Source organism: Dinoponera quadriceps, unplaced genomic scaffold (genome assembly GCF_001313825.1).
Source record: "Dinoponera quadriceps isolate SergipeBrazil2010 unplaced genomic scaffold, ASM131382v1 scaffold533, whole genome shotgun sequence".
Classification (NCBI taxonomy): domain Eukaryota; kingdom Metazoa; phylum Arthropoda; class Insecta; order Hymenoptera; family Formicidae; genus Dinoponera; species Dinoponera quadriceps.
The window spans coordinates 161,716-185,881 of NW_014554780.1; the positions used below are offsets into that span (position 1 = coordinate 161,716).

General features: G+C 46.7%; 1 protein-coding gene across 1 annotated transcript in view; it reads right to left on the reverse strand.

Annotated features, from left to right (window-relative positions):
- Nucleotides 1-24,166, reverse strand: part of LOC106741795 (spondin-2) — a 213,955-nt gene that overhangs the window by 45,248 nt on the left and 144,541 nt on the right. The window contains exons 3-4 of the mRNA XM_014614117.1: nt 6,361-6,674; nt 5,461-5,640 (exon numbers count right to left, since the gene is read on the reverse strand). Coding sequence (XP_014469603.1) covers nt 5,461-5,640; nt 6,361-6,674 — 494 coding nt within the window. The remainder of the gene's footprint in view (nt 1-5,460; nt 5,641-6,360; nt 6,675-24,166) is intronic.

A 24,166-nucleotide genomic window follows, 5' to 3' on the forward strand; every position in this document is an offset into this window, starting at 1 on the left:
CGAAAACTGCGAATGTTGAGGGAAGAATTTTCGAAGATCGTCGGGATTTGATCTCTCTCCTTCTAATGCCCTTTGAATTTCTTCGAGTGAAATCCCATTCGAAAAGTGAAGCGACAGTCAGGCGAATTCGAGTGACTTCTCGCTCGTGTGGAGTGAATTTCATTCCACTTCTGAATCGTCGAGTGAATACTTTCATTTGAAACTGAAGGGCGAATCTGATGCACTCCGCAATGTCACAGGAACAAATTCACTCTGACCGAGTCAAACGTTCGCTCGTGTCGATTAAAAATCCACTCTAAACTTGAGTTCAACGTTCACGTTCTTGTGATTCCGAGTGGTGATATTTTAATTATAGCTTTCAATGAATTTTCACTCGTTTTAGGTAAAACATTTGATTGAAAACGATCAAACGTTAAAAACGGTTTACTGAAATTTGGTATTACTTTAATTTAGTGGTGAATGTACTAAAAAAAATTACACGAATATAATGTTAAATTAACATATTCATCTTGTCAACATAAGTTCTATTTTTTATTGTGTAAGATTTTACTCTCAGAGATTTTTGGAAGTATCCCACAGGTAAAATTGTATCGTTGATGGCGCGTCAGATAATCGCGATACACCGTCGCGTTCTCTCACGTGGTCGATAATCGGTCTTTGTGACGAGCACCCGGAGCTGGCGGTTAATCGAGGCCGTACTTTCAGCACACGAAGATACGCGCTCACGCGCGCACCCCGTCTGATTCAATTTCCGATGTTTAAATTAATTTTAGGACGCCACAGCGCGTTTTCGAGACGATTTAGCTAATTCGCCTCACGATGATTCGGCTCTCATCGCCATAAACCTCAATTTATCCATATCCATGGGCAGTAACTCATATTTCAGCACGTACACACATACAACACGCGCGCGCGCGCGTGTGTGTGTGTGTGTGTGTGTACTCGAGTCCGCCAGCCTCAAGAGGCACTAATTATCCCCACGTGGGCAACCATACTCGAGAATAATTAACACTTCGCGCGCGTATTAGCCGGTCGCGTAAAATTACCCTCGCGCTAGTGCGACGTCAACATTAACAATTGATAATCGGCCACAATAAATATTAGCCATCCGCAAACGTTGGCCGGTCGCCATCGCCGGATCGCGCAGATAGTCCGTGTTTAAGAAGTAAATATTGTCCGCAATAGGGAAACCGCACCGACGGACGAAAAATACACCGGTGGATAATTCAATTTGTTTTCGGTAATTGAAAATATAATTCTCTCACCTTAATCCCATTTTAATCCATAAGGATCTGCGAATCGCCGATAAGTGTGTTGCCACCTCGCGTTATTTCAACGCCCGAAAGCTTTTCAGAACTTGGAAGGTTGGATCCAATTAAACGAATAAAAATACGCTTAAAATATTCAACAAGTGGTAATAAACCACGTTACCGAAAATAAATTCGCGGCGGTGAGTCCGGCTTGAAGATTCTTTTGCTGAATTATTAAATAGTGTTTTCCAACTATAAATTGTTCACCCCCCGAAATATCTCAGGGGAGACGATATGCTGGCGATATAATTATAGATACGATGTTGCTCATGCGATGTTTATTATTGCTTATTCGCGGCACATATCGCGGCTTTGAGAATTCCGTAATGAGAGAGCCGCCAAGAGGATCAACACGATCGAACGATATAAATTAGATTTGTAATTGCGTACGCGCCCCGAGAGAGACAGAGAGAGAGAGAGAGAGGAGAGAGATACTTTACGTGTATACTTTACTGCTTGAGAATGCTATTTATGTTGCGAGCTTTTATGGAATTAATCTTAAGTCGCGATTTTATTTCGGTCGGTGTGTTATAACTGGGTCAGCACGGTAGAGTGAACGAGCGCTTCCTCGGCAAATTTAGGATTAAATCTGTTTATACTGTTACTTTTTAATTAAATTTCTCTTTCCCGCCCTAATAATTTCCTCCTTGCTATTTAAGAACTAAACATCTCCGGCCTTTCTGCAGGGGCGAGCAACTCGCGTTGTACCCACCGCAAATTTAATTCTCGGGGAATGTGCTTTTTATAATAAAATTAATTTCGACGCGCGTTTGTTTGTCATTTAAAGAATTAAAATGATTACAACGATCCGCCTATTTATGCAATTTATGACTTATTTTAGGTTTTATTTCGCAACGTAACGTTACTCGCGTAATATAAATTTTTTTGGTGTCCGCCGACATAACAGATTTACGCTTTAATAGAGCGACAAAAATGGAACTTTAATTAATTTCAACTTAATCCATACACGATTCGCGTTCATTAATTTTAATTTCTCTGCGCGATCCCCCGTCTCTATTGTTTAGAGCTCAAGCAGCCAAATGGCGTAAACAAACGTTCCCGATCTCGGCGTGCCGGACACTTTGGGGCGATAATGGGCGCGTTGTTGTACGAAATGGGCATTACATTAGGCGGTCTGATTTTCAGTTTAATGGAGTTCCAGAAGCGTGAAGTTTAATGGAAACGGTGGGGTCGCGAGCGCAGTTGCGAGCAACTCTCTTTCTCGATGGGGCTGAAACTGGTTCTTGATAGCCGCTCGTGAAAACGCACTCCGAGGGAAATAGAGTGTGACGCGTATTATGTTGATCAGCGCGCGAATTTATTTTGAAAGCCGGCGAAAAGCGACCAGCAACGGCGGTTTGAGTATCCCGGGCAGGACGCGAAATCGCTGAAACGTGACTCCTGTATCATCGCGTTTGGAATGATACGGGCAATGCGCCGAAAAGGAAGTTTATAAGTTTGCAAAATTGCAAGTATCAACGCATACATGATAAATTTCTAATGTGCGCTATTGGTGAATCAACAAATCATCAAGATATACATATTATTGCGAATTAAAGGAATAACGAAGGGAAAAAGTAGGAGATCGTTATTTTGAGAGTGATATGACGCGGCTCACCTTTTTTCCTCTTTATTCTGCCTCTTCATCTACACGGGATAATTGACAAATCTGCCGGGAAGTTATCGGCAGGCATGAATTACGTAAACATAAACGGGGGAGATCGAAGGAGGAAGAGAAGAGGGATGACGAGAAAACGGTGAGGGTGCGAGAGGGTACATCGGATTAGCGACAAAAGTTTGGTAATTAAGTGGTAAGTGAGGTCGAGCGAGGAAAGAGAGGGGAGGGGGGTGAAGGAATTTAGTAGACGAACCGTCCCTTTGCCCTATGGGAAAGCGGAAGCGAAGGTGACACGAGTCAAAGAGAGGTCGGAGGCAAAGAGGCGGATGATGAGGAGCCGGTGGAGAACGGAGGGAAGGGAGGAAACACGGGATGGACCGTAGGCAGGGATAATTAGCGAGTTAATACGACTCGTTGCCCCTCGAACTTCATTACCGCGAGCGTTATCCCGCTGTCGGGAGGAGAATCTTAAGAGACGCGCGTCGTCCGAATCTACGATCGATTAAAATATTCACGCTCGGACGACTCTGTAATTCGCAAGCGTCGGCAGGACGCAACGATTTAATTATTTATGAAAAATCATGCTGGATTTGTGCAAAATTGTGTTGGAATCCGTACTGATTACGTGAGATTTCAATCGCTTTAAAGCAGTCGACCCGTCAAACTAGTTTCTTAGAAATCGTCATACATTTCAGCTGCATATTGCTGGAAATATCTATTTGTCTGTAAAGTTAGAAAGTGATTGACCATCCGGAAGATGAGATATTTATAATTAAAGATGGCATTTCCTTCACATAAGTTCCTTGAAGTTAATGAGGTTAGATAAAATTTTAATTTCTACTTTTATTTCCTTCTATGTCACATTTAGGATTTTAATCAAAAACTACTGTGATATTAAAGGTTAATATGAGACACCATGCAATAATTTCAGAATTTGTTATCATTTTGTTTTGAAAATATAGCCAAAGGGAATTTACAATTTATAATAATATATGTATATACACATATTTAAATATTTATGTACCACTCTCTCTATTATGAGTGCACTTCTATTAACTCAACTGACATATAAATAAAGCATTAATAAGGAAAATAAAAAATAAAAGATATTTTCGTATTCGTAATATCGCGTGTATGTTTGTCTTTCGTTCAAAAATAACATTTATTGTTTAGATAGTTGAATAAAGTTGTATTAAAGTACCTTTTTTTCAGTAAATAATAAACTTAGAAAGAAGCTCCTTAATATCGCCATTGAAAATGTGGCAAGGACCAAATTTATATATATTATATATTTTAAACGATAGTTGTTTGATGCACATTGAAAGATTACGAAATGAACTTCGCCGTGTCTCTCAGGCGAACTTACGACAGCTTCGGAAATTAGCTTAAAATAATTCGGGTTCCGTAGGTTCGACATGACTTTTCCTTGTAACGTTAACATCGGACGCCGGATTGGAGGAAAAAAATGAGGGTAGAAATATCAATTTGGCAATGAGCTGGAAGATACTCCAGCGAGATAGCTTTCGTGTTTGTGGGAAACGCTAGGTGGAGAGCGAAGCTGTTCGCATAGCTTCGGAAAACAAATATTTACGTTGAGCTCTGCCCGTCCTTCTCTTGTGCTCCGGAAACGTATTTAATACCTGCGATGAGGAAAGGGGTGCGCGCAGGTTGACGAGCGCGGGAAACAACTATGCGATCTCATCTCCGAGCGGATCTCCATCTGTCGTGAGATATCAAAGAGCGCGGCACCGATGCGAATCTTTAAATACAGATACACGAAAAGTTTTATCGACTCGTTCGTCCCGCTTTATGAAGATGATCGTAGACGTGTAATTTTCAACATGAAATTCCGCGCTCGACATTCCGCGCAAAACATTGCACGGCATATCTGCATTTTCACATTATCGGATCCGTGTTATCGAGAGTCGCCTCTCGTATAAGGAGAATTAAAAGATTGTTTAAACAGCGAATGCAATTAATCAGCTTTACGCTGAAACCTGATATTGTCAGGACATTCATTACGCGCGGCATATCAATACCGGGGAAATAAATTAATGTGAAACGCTATTATCGGGAGCGCGGATGTTCTTTTAATGGGCGTGCGTGTCGCGGCTATTTTACAATGCGGAAAAAAACCCCGGTGAAATCGAGACACGATTAAACGCATAAAAGAGGAGAGATAATATCGAGCCATCGATAAGTAAGTACGATAGTATAAATTGTGTTTCTCGCGAAAGGGGGAAAGAATCGAGAGGACAAAGAGTCCTGTGAAGGTAACCGCCTCGCGGTAAAACGCACGCTTGTTCCGTGTGCATTTTTATGATTCCGCAAAGAGGAAAATTTCCAATTTTACGTCACGCTGAAATAACTACGCGCGAAAAGAGAGAGAGAGAGAGAGCAGTCGGTGCAATAATTCCCGTTTTAGCGACTTATCTCGCACGCGCGCGCGGCTCGATCAATTAATGCGCGCGGATAAAGACTCGTCGCGTTAGTAGCGTGGATACCACGACGATGCCGCGCACGGATACGTACCTTGGTGAATGTGATGGTGGCTATCGGCGGTAGACGAGGTAGATTCGGATAATAGAAGCTTCCCGCGGGATGTGCCGGATATCGGGATGTGATCCTGTAAGCGATTCCTTGGGGCTGCGTCGGCCAGTTGGCAGCCGTGAATGTGAAGCCGTTATCCGTGCCCCCATCCAACGGGTCGAGCTGTTGAAAAAGGAATAGCGGAAGGCGGATTTAAACGCCGGCGTTTTCCCTGCATTTGCGGATTTTAAGCAAGATGACAGGGACGTCCTCGCGATTCCCGGGGATAAATGCATAGATTATAAATATATCTCGCGGCCGGGGCGACGCACGCGCGCGCGTCTCTGGCTCGTGCGATTGTGCAGCGATTGTTGGAGATGCACTTGATTTCAATAACGTCGGATTCATGAATAAACCGAGGAATAATCTTTTTCAAGAATGAATAATCGGACGTACGGCGATTCGCATTCATTTTAATTATTCCAGCGTAGAATTCGTAATTTCGTAGCGTCGCTTTGTGGAGATTACCTTATAAATGTACCGGCTGGCGGTCGTTCCGTGCGCGGAACTCGAAAATGAATATTTTCTTTTTTATCTTTTTATATCGTCGATGCTTCAAGGTTCGTTCGAGTTGCGCGCTCGCGAGTCTCATGCGCGCTACCCTGTAATAATTAAAAACTGGTAACACGAGATAACTCTCTGCGTAGAGAGAGAGAGAGAGAGAGAGAAAGAAAAACGATGTTATATCGTTTCGCAGGGACAATCACGCGCGAAATGTAGGCGCAGTCAGTCCGTTTGCGTCCGTTTTAATTCCCGCTTTTCGCGAGAGAGAGAGAGAGAGGGGGGCATTTCGATCGCAGTAACGTTATCAGTCTCACGCGTATTGTTGTCAAACGTAATTACCTCCACGGTAACGGTATCGACCCAATTGCCCTCGACGCACAGTTGGAAGGAATCCACGCCTACGAACCAATCGGGGCTGGGATTGATGCGCGCCATAATGCTTATCAGGGTGTGATTGCCGTCCAAAAAGGCCCGGGTGACGCTCGTGCCCTCGCCCTGAGGTATCGGCGGGCCCGTGAAGGAGTGCAGGCTGTTGGGCGAGTCGCCGTCGGTGTCGAGTCCGTCGGCTCTGCCGGTCTCCACGTATAACCTGGCGCCGGTGGACAGCCTCTCGCCTAATCTATACAGAGTGTAAGTCGAGTCGTGCGTCCGACCTGCAACAAACGCGGTCGGTTTTAGCCACGGGGTTAGCGCTCGTGTCGGACAGATAGATTTCGATGTTTTTCGCGGTAAAACGTACGGGGGCGGGAAAAGCATGCGTGCGCGGTTTCCCCGCTGGAAATATACGTGGTGCTTTGCGGGATATTTATAATCGCGTAGTATATTAAAATAATGGCGAAACCGCACACAAAAGGCGCCCACGGCGCGGCTGAATGTTTACGATTTAGGTATGTGCGAGTTTTCCGAGAACGTTCCGATTGTCAGCGGCGGATAAATTTCCGCGATAACAGCCGGGCGCGCGCCCGCAACGTTACCGTTTAACGAAATCATATTCGGAGAACCGACGTTATACATTACGTGTGTTTTACATGAATATTTCATCGGGGTCTGAATCGCCCGAGGCGGCGCACCCGCTTGTTCCTCGCGTTACGAAACGAGACGATTACAGCGGCATTGCGTAATCGTTATCCGAGCGGTGAAACAGCGACCGTGTCGCGATGCAAATGCGTTTAACGATCAATTACTCTTTCGGAATGGCCCGATCTCGGAAAACATTTCGCCGCCGTCGTCTTGCGGGGCCGCGCTAAATAGCGCGCGTTTAAGGCGTTCGTTAACGGGGCGACTCCGCTCCTTTTGTAATCGCGAGCAGCCGCGGACGACGGAAGCCGCTCTCGAGATAGCCGAATTAATGCCGAGAGCACTGAATTTATAGTCAATTAATGCACCGCTCGAGACTCGTTGTCCGCCACTCCGGAAATAATGTGCCACCCGCCCACTCATTCACTCACTCACACGTGCACGTTGTGTGCATGCACACAAACGTGTCACGCGGTGCCCGCGCTCGCGCACCGTTCGTTCGTCTATAACGCAATCCTGAAAAATTCCTCGGACGATCTTCTCCGACGCGCTTCGCCCCTCCCCGTGTCTCGTCGGTTTCACCGCGGGCCGGCATTCATCGTCACGCACGATTTAACGATCGATCGACGGAGGGAATAAACGGCCGCTCCGCGCCTCTGAAAAACTAACGTCGCTCTAGACGGGATTGCGGCTGGTATTGTGCGCTACACGTGCAGCTCTCTCTCTCTTTCGCTCGCTGCACATGTTCCCTCTTCTTCCCTGAGTTCCTTTTAGCTCGAGACCCAGCGGCATTTTCAACCGCGGCGTTGACAAAACAACCGCGTAATTAGACACGTCGAGGCACGGGAAATCTTTTGGGCCGAAAGACGGTCTTGAACGGGGTAAACAGGGGAAGGGGGCGGAATTTAAATTCCAATTATCCTTCCGGCTTAATTTATTTTTAACGTGCATAGAAATTTCCATTTCAAACATAGGTGACTTTTCTTTCGCTACGCACACGATTTGCTATTTGTACACTGAGAGAAAAAGCGGTCGGATCGACAAAATCAGCGGTCACTCATTCAAAAAAAAAAATGTTGCGCCCACTGAACAAATTACACGTTTGCGCAACAATACGCTGCGTCGTTATAGTACTGTTGACCAAATCGCAATAGTTGAATCAATTGATAACTCACTGCAGGAACTGTATAATTTGTTCAGTAAACTAAATGTTGCGCTTGGAAAAATTTCGTTTATTCAAACGAAATTTCGTTGGCTCTGCCACTTGTTTTTTCTCAGTGTGTAGTTTGGAAATTAAAAAAAAATGCGGAAACGATCCGAAGAGCCGTATTTTGAGCGATTGGCGACCACTAAGCACGCCCTTCTAATTCCACCTTCCGTTTTTCCCGCACGAGCGTCACGCATAACGTTCTCTCAGTTGGAGAATCAGAATGACGTATTTCGAGTTCGCTATACATCCGGAATATGATCCCAAGACTTGTCGGCGAATAACGATTCCGAAGCGCGTTTGCTCAGACCTCCCGTGGACGGATTCAACGCGCATCGATCAGCCGTGTTTTTAACACGCCGGGCAAAGTATCGCACACGTCGCGGTTTCCCATCCCATTCCCGCGAACAAACCCGAAACGTAGCTTTCAAAGGGATCGAGATAGTTCCCGTGCCAGCAGTGCACGCCGCAACGGTCCCGTTCGAGTTCGAAGGAGACGTAATTAGTTACGAAATTAGTGGAAACCGCGAGGGATATGGACTGCGTGCGTCGGCAGACTTTACGCAAAGTCCGGACTGAGCTGCTTCGTCGCGCGAACGGAAAATCGAGATTTCCGCCCGACCGCGTCTGTTGTTCTCTCGCAGGAGTCGAGGAGAGAGAATGGAAGAAGAAAGGAAGAGAGAGAGAGAGAGAAGAAAAGAAAATCCGCATATTCATTGCTTGCAAAATTTGCGGCGAGAAATTTATTCCATTTCCCTTTTCGTTACGACAATTCGACTTTCGCTCGGCGCAAGCCGGGAGTTACGCCGCGCCCGAGAGAGAGAGAGAGAACAAAATATTCTTTCTTCGGATTCGCCGAGCACTCTTCATTTGTAGTTGAATCTCAGTCTAATCCGTTTTTGTAGCACGCTGCCCGAGCTAATCCGGCAAACTCGGCCAAAATATTACATTGCCTCGCTCGCGGGAGCTAAGCTGAAAAAGCCATTAGGGCTCGACTCGCGCGGCTTAAATTGGCCCTGTTAATTAGATTAATTAATATCGACCCGCCGTTCTCGCAGCCGCTCCAATCTGATCCCTGTCTGTCTTGCGGCGTCTTTCCGTCCGTCTTCTCCCTTCGCTCTGCCCCCGAGCTCCCCGCGGCCAGACGGAATTTATGAATGAATATTATCCCATGGCCCTTTGAAGCTCCATCTGTCTCTAACCGGTCGGTAATTTCATCAGGACTTAAATAGACGTTGATTCCATCCCGCAAATTACATCCGCAAACAGTGGCGTTTTATTAATTCCGCTCGTTACCGAGAAAGTTGCCCCTTTTCAGCGAGCGCGCCTCGTCCCTGGCGTGACCCTGTATTAATGACCACTATTCGCCGGGAAAAAAATCTTCGAAAGTGTTTGCTTTATATTTCAGCGGGGAAGTAAAAATAATCTCGCGGATATATAAGAGAGAGAGCTGAAGTGAATGTAAAATATCGGGTTTTCGTGTCTTTTTCGGGCAAGACTTGAAACAAGGGTGCCGTCCAGACGTTGACTTCAATTTGGATTTATCTATCTTCCTCGGGCACGTACACAGACACACACGTGCTCAACTTACGGAAAATAAATCCGACGTCTTTGCCGAGCGATCCGTGGTTGAAATCGATAAATTCTATTTTCGTGATTAACTGAATGTTTTATAAATCTCGTTGACGGTCTCACCCGCCGAAACGCTTTTGTCGAAAAATGTTTTTCTCCGAGAGCCGCTCGATAGAAATTCGATCGTCGGGGGGATATTTTGTAGAAACATAAATGGCATATTTCTGTCGTCGATGCAAATACGCTAGTTCGCACGAGTGTTTCCTCGTGCCGGAATAAATAAGAAATTCGGTCGATCAACCTGCCAACTGTAAAGCTGCAGATCTCTGTGTGTGCTTGTGTGCATGTGTGTGTGGTGTGTTATTCGCCTGATTCTTTTTTTATATTCGGGGACCTTACCGACACACGAATACACCCTCACAGTCGAGCGGTGAGAACAGAGGCTGGTGGAGTCTGAAACGAAGATTGACGACACAGCGAACGGGCTCGCGGTTCAATTCGCAAAATTCGAGTGTCGCTAAATTTATGCTTCCGCGCGGCGAAATCAATCCACCTAATGACTGTTGTAACTCACCTTGTCAAAGAATCCGCGACGAGTCGCGGCTGCTTTTTTTCACGATAATCGTATCCTTAAAACGCCCGATCCGCCCGAAAGCTCACCCTCATCGTTTCTCTAAATAACTCATATTTTATCGGGATAACATAAATTATCGAAAACGTCGCGTTGTCTACTTTTTGTCGAGCTCACAAAGTGCAGGTGAATGTTCGTCTTTATTCAACAGGGAAGAATCTCGCAAGAATTCCAGACTACAGCGGGGAAAAAGAATTCGGCAAATATTTCTCAGCAATTCTTAATCCCAACTTCACTGTATTTTTTCTGCCGGATTATGAAGGAATATCGCGAGGATCGGAGAGATGAAGCACGATAATCGGCCCCTCCTTCTCTCTCTCTCTTTCTCTCTCTCTCTCCCCGCTCGAATTCCGAACTCCGGATCTAAACGAGCATCTCCCGCGTTTCTCGTATAATACTCGATTTTCAGCACAGCACTATATCAAAGTCCGTGTCTTAAGGCGGTCGAATTCCTGATGAACAAGGGGGATAAGAACAATGTCGGGCCGAGCGGGACCTTTCGGATTGGCCCAGGGCGCTTCATTCAACGAAATCGACCGGGCCGTAATTGAAATGCGAACAAAGCTCGGCCGTGACAATACGCGACCTTTAATTAGTGCCGTGCGCGGCCAAAGAACGCCACTGCTACGACGTCGTCGACGACGGCGACGACGATAGGCGGGCGGAAGGTTCGTTTCGTTTGTTCGTTCCCACGTACATACGTTGGTTCGTTCGTTCGTTCGTGCCGAACTTATCCGCGAGTTCGCCGAGTGCTTAGGGCAAACAAGCGTGATTTGATAAATTGCTCGCGATCGCGTCGGTGAGGCGAGGTCGTTCATTCCGGGCCGGAGAATGGGCGACCGAGATTGATAAATTCGACGACGAAGAGTGGAAGTCGATAGTACTGATAGTTGTTCACGACGTAACGAGTGTCTCGATCCCCGCAGCTGTAAATGTTTTTCGGTTAGCTCGCTCGCTCACCTGCGAAGCAAGGAGAGAGAGAGAGAGAGAACGAGCAGGTCCGGCTGGATTTTCCCGGCCGGATGAAAATCCGTGCGCGCTTCGAGGAGAGACGACCCCTTCAGCCTCTTCCGTCGGGGCTCTCTTTGTTCGTTTTCCCCGGAATCGCTGTTCGAAACAACTTTCCAACTTCACCGTGCCGAGAGACGGCGATCGAGAGACCGCCGGTCGAGTCGGGTCACTAAGAGAGGCGCCGGCGACGGGCTCGTCGTATCCGAAACTCGATCCGCGCGAAACTCCCCGTTCTCTCGAGCGAATATTCCCGAGAGCTGGCAAATTATAAGGATCCGCAGGACGAGACCTCGGAGGACGACGTGCGATACCGCGTCTCCTCCGCCGGATCTCGGCGCCGATTCCTTTCGCTTTGCGCGCGTTCTAATATCTCGCGGATTTTGCTCGAGCCGAGCGATTATTATCTCTTACGGGGCAAGCGGAAGTTTTCGTCGCCCCCGTTCTTTCCGAGTGTTCTTTCCCGCGCGGTATCATCCACCTCTCATCGCCGTCCGACGGAAATCGGCCGTCTCTACTTTGTTCTCCCTCCATTGGCTGAGCCATTCCAGTGCGCCGCGGCGCTAGTCGCATCGTTTTTCGACGTATAACCTAACTGTCGTATATCCTTTTCCGCGCGACGAAGACCGAGCACTGGTTGCCCATTACCTGCCGGCGTGCTCCGCTTTCCGCGGTGGACTCCGATATCTCGGGGATTTTCTTTTAGTTGTATGATTTTTATCCCGTCGGGAATCTACCTCTCCGCGCTTCTCCTCTTATTCGATCTAATATTTCTTTATGCAAAGTATAGAGGAAATAGTATCCCCACTGTTGAAGAGAGGAAAGACTTTATCACCACCACCACCATCATCGCCGTTACTATTTAAGATCAATGCGCCGTTTCTTTTCGCAATTCCACCACCGTCGTATTCTCCGAGCCACAGCGGGTGAGTCAACGTTCGACGCGTTTTTTTTTTTTTCACAAACGCAGTCTCGTGTAATTAAATTTTACGTCGTCGGATATCGTCGCGTCGTTTTCGGCCGGCCGGCGCATCTCCATTTTATCATCTCTCGAGACCTTGTAACACGTCTCGCGCCGATATATTTCTTTATTTTATTCGCGCGATTATCTCCCTCGCGGAGAGGCGCACTCGCTCATCTTGCTCTTCGCTCATCCGAGTATCTTTTTATGCGTAATTTAGGAGAAATAGTGCCATCGATAAAAAAGCTTTTACTATTATCGCTGTTTTCTACATTTCCGCTCGCGCTATCGCGCGGCAGAGTTCACGTTCAACTTAACAGCCGGAATATACATTTTACAGTTATGCACCGCCGTGGCATTAAATAAACACACAGTTTCCCGCGGCAGATTGCGATAAGACGACGCGGGCGATATGATGCCGCGAGGTATCCGCGCATTTCTTTCACATTATCTTCCTCTTCGTTGAATGCACGGCACATTTTGGACCCTTCTTCCCTCCGATCTGAAAATCTGTTGCATCGCCTGGATAGATTTCCTTCTCATTGATTCTTTGCTCGCTGCACAAAGATCTTCCTCCAGTTACCAATACCTCCCACTTTTGCAATGCTTTCATCGTGTCTTTTCAATATTTAATATCTTACTAGCTATCTTACGAACCATCCAAGACTTTCTAGGGTAAAATTTGCGTATCACGTCGAGGACAATTTTTCGACGAAGAATATTTTTGTTTGTGTATACTGTTTCCACTAGATTTTTTTCTCTATTGTCTGTTGATATTTTAAAAAAAGATAAATTATATAGGTCGGCAAAAAATTTTTGTGAAGTAACTCTAATCTGAGTAGGGTTTTTTTTTAAATAAATTTTCGGCCACAAAAAACAATGCCGTTGGACAAATTATCGTCAGGTTTTAAAATTACTTCGGATTTTAAGACGAGAATTTAGCGATTCATAACAAAAATGCAAAATAAATCATTATTATTCGTCGGCTAATTAATAGCAAGAATGTGTTTAGCCGATAAATAATAATGACTTATAATGCATTTCTTTCTTACGAATCGCTGATTTCTCGTTTCAAAATTCGAAATAATTTTAAAAGCTGACATGATGGAGCAATTTGGCCATCGATATTGTTTTTGTGATAAAAAAATTTGTAAAAAAAAACTTACTCTGATTAAAGTTACTTGACAAAAACTTTTTCTCATCGATCTGTGTTATTTCCGACATATAATAATAATAAAGAAAAAGATTCCTCTTAATCAAGATGTTCGCTCGTCTCTCTTCGCTTTGTTGTAAGATTCGCGAACGTTTCGTTGGCCGAAATTTGCTCAACGGTATGCATTATATCCGTCGTAGCTTTACAGCTACGAACTAACTATCGATTCGGGAGATTCCGTACACTTTGGTGGATACGCCTCTGCCCATTGTGCGCCTACGAAGAAGAGACAGAAGGAACAAGTCGCTTCATCTTGGAGGAATTTAATAGAGCACCGCGAAGACCCTCCATCTTGGCACCGATGCCAAAGTAGGTAATAGCACCGGCAAATTTTCCCGAAGGGCTATATATATATATGTACGTGTGTATACAAAGAGCCACGCTTTCTGAGACTGCGTCTAATCGTTTTCGTCCGACGAGATTATTCCGTTTTCGTCCTGTGTCTGTGATCTAATTCGCAGTTAACTTCTCGCAGAATAGTAGTTACACTGTAACACAGCGTGTATATGTGGTACGTATAAATGCGTGTGTATGTGTGTCTGTTGCATATAACACCGTATGTTATCGTGTAATTACTTCGTATGATTCCGCGGCGTGTTTCTGAAACGCTCGTGAAAATTTCAGGAGCGAGTTTGCGCCCGTATAAAATTCCAAATTTCGACGTCAGAAGCTTAAAGTATTAACGCGTCCCTTCGCCGAGCGGGGTGGAAGTTGCGAAAATGTTGGAGCGCTTCTTGCCCGGTGTCCAATAAAATCGCGTTACGCTACGAACAGATGGCCCAGTTTTCGTACAATTTTGCGACGATAAAGTCGAAGAAGCTTTTACTGCGCTGACACGGCACGCGGAACGAAGGAAATTTATACGCGACCATACGGCCAATAAATCCAGCCTGTATTTTTGTATACGCCGGAGTCGCGCCCGCGTGAACGGGCGAGGAACGTAATCTGCGAAGCGATCGCAGATACAGAGTACTCGAAATCGCCCATCTTTCTCGCTCTTCTTCTTCTCCCTCTCTCTCTCTCTTCCTCTCTCACCCAATTTTACATCATACACAATTCTCACCTCCCTAAATATACTCTCAGACTCTTTGCCATGTCGAAGTCCAGTTTAGCTCGGAAATTATCTTGCAACGTGCAGCACGTGCGCTCGTGACCGACCATCCCCTCCCTCTTCCTCTCTCCCCTTTCTCCATTCCCAGCACGATTTGCATCTTAATCAATTAATGACTCCCCCGAACTTGCACCTAGTTCGCAAGCTCCCCCGTGCGCACACGGTGAGTCTGAAGCCACTCTCACGCGAGAGAGAGAGAGAGAGAGAGAGGAAACGGGAACACGGGGGAGATCCACTACGTATTCCTGGCGAGGGTGGATCGCCGTGTGTCCTTCCCGAACTTAATGAAGCACCACCGGGCACTCCATTCTGGCACCGATGCCAAACTACGTAATAATACGGGTGTATCTACTCGCACGCGTTCCGCACCATACCGCTCATACCATCGTTGCCGCCGCCACCAGCACGCCATTACTACCATCGGCACACACACGTGTGTCTTTTCAGGTGTACGCGTCGCTCTCTCTCTCTCTCTTTCTCTCGTTCGCTCGTCGGGGCCAAAGGTTGGCGAAATACGGTGATGCCACGGCGGATTTCGGCTCGCAGCGAGGGTGAAATCGTCGAGGGTGACAGGCGGCAACGGAGGAGAAGAGGTTGGAGGCGACGGTGGAACAGGGGTGGTATGTTCGGGAGAAGCTCTCGAGCGAAGTCTCTTCTCTCGTGGGTAGCACGATCCAACTTGATACAACTTTCCTAACAAGCCGGTCTTAACTTGGCGCAACCGCGAGCCGTCTGTGCATCGCACTGCATCTTCCTTCTCCTCCCTCCTGTTTTCCCATAGTCCTCCTGCTCGTTGCCGCGCGCGCGTATCCTCGCCACTTGAACCCCGTGACATGGGAGGAGAAGTCTTCCGCTGGTCGCGCGGGGGTCCGGCGGGGAATGTGTTCCCCCAAAATGGATAACATAATTCCGCCCGCGAAATATGCTGTTGTTTTGCACGCCGGCCAGCGTGCGTATGTTGCACGTCGGGCGACCAAATAGCTGCATCCTCGTCGGGTGTCTTACGTCGCGAGGAAAAGGGCGAGAACGAGACGTCTCGACGGGTGTTGTTGTTCTCGGACTTGGCGCGTCGCCGAGCCGAGCGAGTTTCTCGATAATCTCATGAGGCGAGTTGGAAATCCAGAGTGATTTCCTAAAATTTTCTAACGCGCGGAGGCATCCGAGCGAAAGTCTGGCGAGCGAATTGACGGAGGAGGAGGAGGAGGAGAAATACCTCGGCAGCTTGATATGTTTGCACGGAACGAAGGGAATAGCTGTTCATACAATACAACTGAAATGTTTAGTTACCAGACGTAATTCAGCTGTGGGAGTTAAATATTAGGTGAAACGACAAAAAAGAACTAACTGAATTAACGAAATTTCAGTTTTCCAACACGTATATAAATTCTTATTCTTTGGTTAAATCCGAACGGAGTTAATAATGTTTCATGATATTTGAGCAATTTAATTAGCCGTCGTAATATTTTCCCATGCCTGGCCGGAATCCGTTCCGAAAAGGGGAGCCGAACGTTCCCGCGTTTGGTGCACGTGTACGTTTGAAGGAACAACGAAGTCAAATTTATACGTACAGCGGTTTAGCGATTAATTCCGTCCGTGCGGACGGCTGCTGTAGCGAGCATATTGATTTAACGTTAATTAATTGGGCGTCTGGCTTATGATTACAGCGGAATTATTTAATTACGTCGAATTTCGCAATTTAATATCTTGACACGCAATGCATTTGCAGTTGCGTGAATACATCGCGCCGTGATATTAAATTGCAACGTCATGGTAGACGCGTAATTATGGTGAATACCGCAATTTAGCACTCTGTAACGCACAGTACACACACACACACACCTGATTTCGGTATTCTTTTGAGAGATACTCCGTGCCTCGGAAATATATATTGGCATTGACGCTGCTCTCCGACTCGCCAGCGTTATTCGAGGAACGCTACTTTATTCATCGGCGCGTTAAATGGACTCGCCGGAGGCGAATAAATCGCGAGATCACCTCACATTGCGTTTCAATTGTTCTCGTATAATCCCGATCCGAAATTCCGCGAAACATCTCGCGACAGAGTCCGACTTTAAAAATCACCCGACTTAGGTAGGTTCTGGTGGACGTAGGGTGGTGACGACGGTGATACGTGGCCCTTCGCTCGAATCATTAAGGACATTCTTTTCTTCGGCGCAAAAGTGGAAGATTTGCAGTCGCCGGAATTCGGAACTTTCGTCGCAGTCGATTTACCGACCCGCGACTTTCGCGAACGCGAGCGCGCGAGAGAGAAAAACAGAGAGAGAAAGGGAGAGAGAGGGAGAGAGAACGAACCTGATACCGTTTTCTCCACCCTCGATATCGATCCGTTTTCCCCTTATCGATGAACCGGCAAATGGATGGTACGGGTAACGTTCCCCGGAAATGGGGCATTTCGAATGGCCAAAATTGAGAGCGACCACCACTGGGCCAGTGGTGGTAGCGAAAAGGGGTTTACGGAGCAGCGTCTGGAAGGAAATGAACGTTCGTTCGCCTAGATTCCTCGGGAAACGAGTGATTATTGAGCGCGTCGATTGGCGGAGACGAATGGCGCATATCGCGGGTCGCACGGACGACCGGCAGGTCGGCCCGCCGGTTAGCCGACGAAATTTATCGGAAGCGGCAATTAGCGCGCGTCAAACGAGAGGCGTTCGATGACGGAGGAGTCCGCGCGAATAATTCCGCTCTCGGGAAATACGTGTGATGTGCCGGGTCGAATATCGTGCGAATAAGCGCGGATCGGCTGGTGTTTCGGCGACGAGCGCAAACAAAGCGCGACTGAAAGCGCATGAATGATTAGAGAGACTGTAAGACTCGGTGTCGTATTTTCAATGGCGCATTAAGGGAGCTACTTATTAATTTGGTATTTATCAAGCAAAATTCCACATTCTTTTGTTTTCACAACACCTAAATAATAAATGTTAATTTGACGTTTTTGATTATACACAATATTTTTGACGTTTTTTATATATACACAATATTACAAATACGAAAATATTGTTCTTTATTTCTCTTATTAATGCTATATTTATGCATCTAATAGAGACATACAGATAATAGAAATAAATATGTGAGTGTAAATATATGCACATGTATACGTATTTCGAGTATTATTATAAATTATGAACTCGACATCGCTGTATTTTCAAAACAATATGGTCAATAATTTTGATATTTGTGTGTAACGTTTGCATATTAGTCTTTAATAACGGTTTCCCATTAAAATCTTATTTTTAATTTAGAAGATATTAAAAATAGAAATTAAAATTAGCACACTAATTTCAAAGAACACGTGTCAAGTTATTAACTTTAGTTACAAATATCTCGGCACTCGAACGGTCAATCTTTTTTTCACTGTACGAGCAATGAGTTAGATAATATTTCAATGTATATTCAGTGCAAATTCCATCGAACTCCTATCAAACTCATTTCACCCTACAACCTTCTTTAAAGTGGAATAACTTTCGATTCAGTTTCTGAATTACCGTCAAACTTTCGGCGTCGCTTTAAATGCAATGTAGACTAATTTGTAATTCTTTAATAGTTTTTCCATTATCTTGACTTATATGGGCAATACATTCTTGAAACGACGGGATATCACAGAAGCGCGGGATATTAATTCCGCCTTTACTCGGACGAAGGAGCGCTTCTCATTGCCGGCCGACCGTCAATTAGGACAGACAATTAGGAGCCTCGTATTCATATTGGTATTTCGAAGCGACAGCTTTACCAAGTGCTGCCGCAACAGCCGCTCGTAATCGACGATCTCGTCGATCGCAAATCGCGCGCGCCATCGTTTCCCCGATATATCGGTCAGGCTGAAACACGCCGTTTCAATCGAGCGTCGCGGCGCGGTAGGTCGTCGGGTAAAAACGCCCTCGCGCAATATCAATATTTACGTGACCCGCGCGCGTTGTCACCCGACGGAATAATCGTTTATTCCGCGAGCGGGATCGACCGGGGGTGAGTGCGCGACGCGAACAGTCGTGTAACGCTCGCGCGCGCATTTGCCCTCGCCCGCGCGTACTCGCACCGTGCCGAATTTATCGGGAACAATAACTAATTTGCCGTAAAGCCGTATAAATTATGAACACGCCCTTCTCCAGCGGCGCGTCGACGCCCGCGCGCAGCAGGCTTTTCCGGGCGCCTCTCTCTCGGTAAAACCCCGAACGCCGTTCCGCGTCGCGACTCTGCGGCCGACCTGCCGGGGTTGCGTTACGAGCCGCGACAAACAAACGGGCCTCTAACGAACCGGGCCTGTTCACGCGCGAGCACGACGTCGCGCACAATGCGAAACGCTCAGATCACTCGCGTTTTGCTCGCTCGGACGTGTCGCCGGACGCGCTTCGGCTCTTTCTCTCTTTTTGTCTCTCGGTTTCGAAGGTGGCTCCACGTGTGTGTTTAAGACGAGCGACGGTTAGTTCACCGGCCTCGAAAATAGATGGACTCGTTTCCGAGACGCCGCCTTAAATCTGTGTATTTTTTTTTATACACGCAGTCTCCGTATCTTGACTCATTGAAGGCCGTAATTGTTTCACGAAAGTTATTTCTGAGATAATTTATTTTGTTAATTCCTCGTCACAGAACTGCATTCTCATATGTTGTGCTGTTAAATATTGCAATTATTACTCCCGTGACATTCGGTCGGTTGATTCTTTTGACAACTTTCGTTCTGCTGCGTTAAGACTGCGTTGTTATATCGAATAGCTGATTTACGTTTACTATTTGTTATCTCGATATTAGACGACTACGATTTATCTATATTGTGATTTGTTCGACGCATATCTTTGCGGAAACAAAAGTAAGATAATACATTAATTTCGAGTGATTTTATTCAATGAAAAAAGAAGCGCCTCGTAAATGGGACAATGGCCGTTAATGAGTTAGGAGGCAACTTCTGAGAGCTTTAAGATGGCTCGGAAGTAAGTTCCGCGATATAGAAAATGGAGAAATCAGGAGAGATGCGATCAATCATTTTAATGATTTTTCCAGACGCCCGCAGGCTGGAATGGGATTTGGAAGGAGAAGCTGAGAGCCGGTGAGTGACTTCTATTTTCATATAAAACCGGTTCGTTTTCATTCTTCAATTGTTACGCCATTCGAGACAGTTCGATTAAAGGCAGATTGCGCTGTCACGGCCGGTAAATTGACATATTTATTCCTTTCGTCCGGCTCACGATATGACCGTTCGATCGCTAATCATCGTTATTCCGCCATTTCCGATCCTACCGGTCGTGTTGCGAAGGTACGCGTCGTTTTCGAGCAGCTAAATTGCGCTCGATAATTGTTTCACGCATTGAACAAGCTGAATAAATTATGACGGCCGAGCTTTATTCGTCGCACGGCAGTTCCTCCTCTCTCTCTGTCGATCAAGGCGGATTTCACGTCGACCGGCATAAAGCGCGCGACGCACAAATCGTACCGGGGGGAGGTCGCGCGATTGAATGCGACCGTTTTTGGTCGCGCCGTGCGAAACAGCGCAAACAAGCGGCGAACCGACATATTCACGAGAAGTGCCGTATCCCGTTTCGCAATTCACCGCGAAACGTTTAAACGGTACGCATTAGCGACGCGGATTCTCGTTCCGTTAGCGCGCCCGGCGCGCATGGCCATTTCATTAGAATTTCGAAACCGAAACAGTTTTCCCCGTAATCCGCCCGCGTATTTGCGACCGGAAGTAATGATGACGTGGCGTGTCGCTGGAATACGCCGAGAATGCCAAACGGTTAATTTTATTGTATCTTTGCTCGATGCACTCTCTTCGCGGGTCGAATGTCGTGGTGGTCTTTGATGTTCCGCACTATGAAACCGCCTTGTCTTATTAAATCATGTATATAATTAATTGTACTTAAAATATCGTATATACAGCTGACAGAGAGTCAATGAAAGGTAAAAGATACGTGCGCGTCGAATTGCATTTATTTGCTGTAATTTAGGTCGACATCGATTATCCCCGCTGTTTTCCAGAATTACAGAATTACAGATTACAGAATCGAGCGAGCAAAGATTTCAAAAGATGTGAAAGATGATTATGAAATCCCCATTTGCTCGATTCTGTAACCAGTTAGAAAGCAAGAGAAATAATCAATTAGCAAACTTGCCTCTTTAGCCGACTAATCCCGGTCTCCCCTACTGTTCGTACATGTCAAGGGCCTTTCAAGTGACGCCCATTGGCGGCGTTCGCCAATTCAAGGGGGTTAACGAATTTCAATACAATTTATTATCATATTTAATCGGGACAAATGGCGTTCCGCTTAGGGCGCTGTCGAGACGCTTCTAATGAGAGCCAAAAATTGTGAGGTTGTTCAGCGTCGGAACATGAGGAGTTCAAAAAGCACCGTCGTATTTTAGCCCGAGATGACGGAGGGATCCCCCCGACACGAGGAATGCTGAGTTACACGCACGACTTAATCGCGCAATAAAGCGATAAATTATTCAAAAGCATAACATTTAATTATGCTGAGTGCCTATTCGCCGATTACAATTCACGCGAGACGAACGGCGTGAGCGAATATATTTAAGGGTGAAGGCAGCCTCAAGGAGGATTCTACTTCGTCAGTTAAGGGTTAACTGCAGTTTGGTCTCGCCGGGGGGCAATCGTTATCGCACGTCAGCGATCGAAGCTAACGTCGTACACGCGCGTTCTAAGTAATTGGAATTGGTTATCGATACCGTTGCGGAATTCGCACACGTGCGAGGCTATTTTGCCGCCATTTCGTGCCGTCGCAATCGCGCCCGTTACTCTTGCGCGGCACGTTCGACCGCGTCGGAGTGAATTACGCCGGATAAATATTTTGTAACGAACACTTGGCGGGAGGGAGGGTGTATGCGCGCTCGGCTCGCGCGAACCGGCAATTTAATCTTACACGGAACGGCCGGCAGCGCTCGCGCGCGAATCGCGGAAATTTTTTTCGCCGGTGTTAACGTTGATTGGCCGTTGCCGCCGCCGTGGCTGTTTATCAGTCGACGCGATGCAGTTTTTCCGACCGACCAACCGACCGTTCGTTCGCGGTTATTCATTAAAAGTTCTAATTTGCCGTTAACGATGCTCGTAAATATACGCGCCCGGCGCGGTGAATCGCGCTCAGTCCGCAGCGGTGGACCGCCGACGCTCACGATGACGATAATAACAGTGGGAGGGCGCGGAGGGTGCCGGAAACACGAATCATCACTTGCGCGTTGGGCGCGCTCACATCACGCGTACATCACGAAATTTGTCCGGGCGAGGGGAAGAAAAAGCACAATTTGTCCTCGTTACACGTTACATGTATACGTACAGAGCGCTGCGTCATAATCCGCGCGGGCGAGTAAATTGAATTATTTCGATGCTGTTCGTTAATGCGAACACCGGCTGATTTTTCTCGACCGCGTGTCGTTGCGCGGGAATCGAGTCAGGTCTCTTCTTCGCGTGACAGAAAGAGAAGGAGAGAGAGAGAGAGAGAGAGAGAGAAGAAGCGAAATATTTAACATCCTCTTCGTCCGAAATTTAATTTGGGTCGCGCTATACACGACGCGGAATTTATTTTCGCGAATAAAGTGACACGTATTGAACTGTCAGTTAAAACGCGAACGCAAAGTGCACATTGTGTTATAATGTAAAATAATTGGTAATCGTTTAAGCGTGTTGTAATACTTTCCGGCGGCCGTGGACGGCGGGGAGTTTTATTCGACTTTAAAAGGAGGAGCGGAAATGTTCCGAATTTTTCGTCGATCGCCCTCTCTCTCTCTTTAGCGCGCGCGCTCTCGATTTCCGTAAAAATCCGCTGGACGTATGTTTCGACGCGCGCGTCGCGTGGATTTGTTGCCGCGCATCAATCTGTACGTCGAATGAGTGACTTCTTGTTGGAGAATCAATCATTAATCGCTGTCGATTCTATTCGCGTGTAGTAGATCGCGTCGGACCGGTCGCATAAATCAAGCGAAACGGGACACTTTTTCCGCCGCTGCCGGCTGCACGGAAAAGCGGCGCGTCGATTAAAGCAATATGGTGACAAGAAAAAAGATTATCTGCGACACAGACCGCGGCGACTATCAACGCGTAGCCAGCGTCGACTCATCGTCTCTCAATAAAAGAGGGAAAAAAGAGAGAGGTAGAGAGAAAGAGAGAGAGAGAGAATCGTAGACTCGTTCTCATCGACGAGAACTTTGCGCAGAACGCGGCGGGAATGAATAACAGCGGGGACGGCGGCGGTGGGAAAATTCTCGAGGACCAATGGGATTATTTGCGCGCGATTGAACACATTCTCCCATGAGCGTTGGCCTCCCACCACCACCACGCGTAATTAAATACGTGAAATTTCATGGAAATTAAAACAGCTCACGAGCACCGCGACGTTGTTGTGCGCGTTAAAAAACTAATTTGACAGTGAAACTTACGCGGTTCTTCCAGTGAAAGAAACGCCCTTTCTCTCGCGCTTTCATTCGGGTTCTGTTGCGGAAAATATGATATACTTTGTGTTTGCGCGAGAGTCTAAAAATGCGTGGCAAAAAAAAAAACGCGCGTTTTCGCGAGTGCTCTTGCACGAGCTGCTTAATCTGCCCTGTGACGAGGAGATATCCTTTTCTCCTTCGCATTATAAGAGAGAGAGAGAGAGACATAAAAGGGAGAACAATTTCGCGTCTCTGTGTTGAAGCGCGAATGCAATAATTCACCTTCCTGCCGTTGCATCGCATACGCAGGTACGCAAGTTCTCGAGTAATGAAAGAGAGCGCAGAGATATCCGTCCGTCCGCCCGCGCTCGCTCGCTCGAGGCAACCGACTAATGCCCGTGAGAGAAAACGCGAGAGGGAGGGACGCGTGGAACAAAAGCGCAAAAGTTGAACGTGACGACTTTCATAAAGCCTTTCGAATTCGGTAGGTAGCATGCTGCGGACCGCGCGATGCCGTCCGTTTCCTCGCCGGGAGCGCGAACAACGGCGAATTAAACGCTTTGTATTATTACTTCAAGTAGGGCATCGTATGGCTTCCGGCGCGCGCGCGATATCCAATTCAATTATACCACGGCATAACATGCGAGCGGCAAAAATTCCGCCGACTGGCTATCGGCGGAATTTGACGGTGCTTGGGTGCTTTATGACGCTCTCTTTCTCTCTCTCTCTCTCTGTTTGCACTCGCCGTTTGGAATCACACGTGCCCCTTTCGACGATCAGAGGGCAATTCTAGCTGGTGAAAATTCGCAAGTTTTTGTAAACTATATTTACGCGCCACTGGCAGTACCGAGTGAAATTCATGCGTCCCGATGGGGGCCTGCGAATATCTGTCGGATCGCGAATGATTTCATCGATTCAAAAGACTCGTTTTCCACAAACGTGGAATCGAATTTACCTGAATTATCTGCATTACCGTTATCACCTGAAGGGTGACGGGAGGGAGGGTGGGATGGATAATGATAATCGCGGCTTTGATT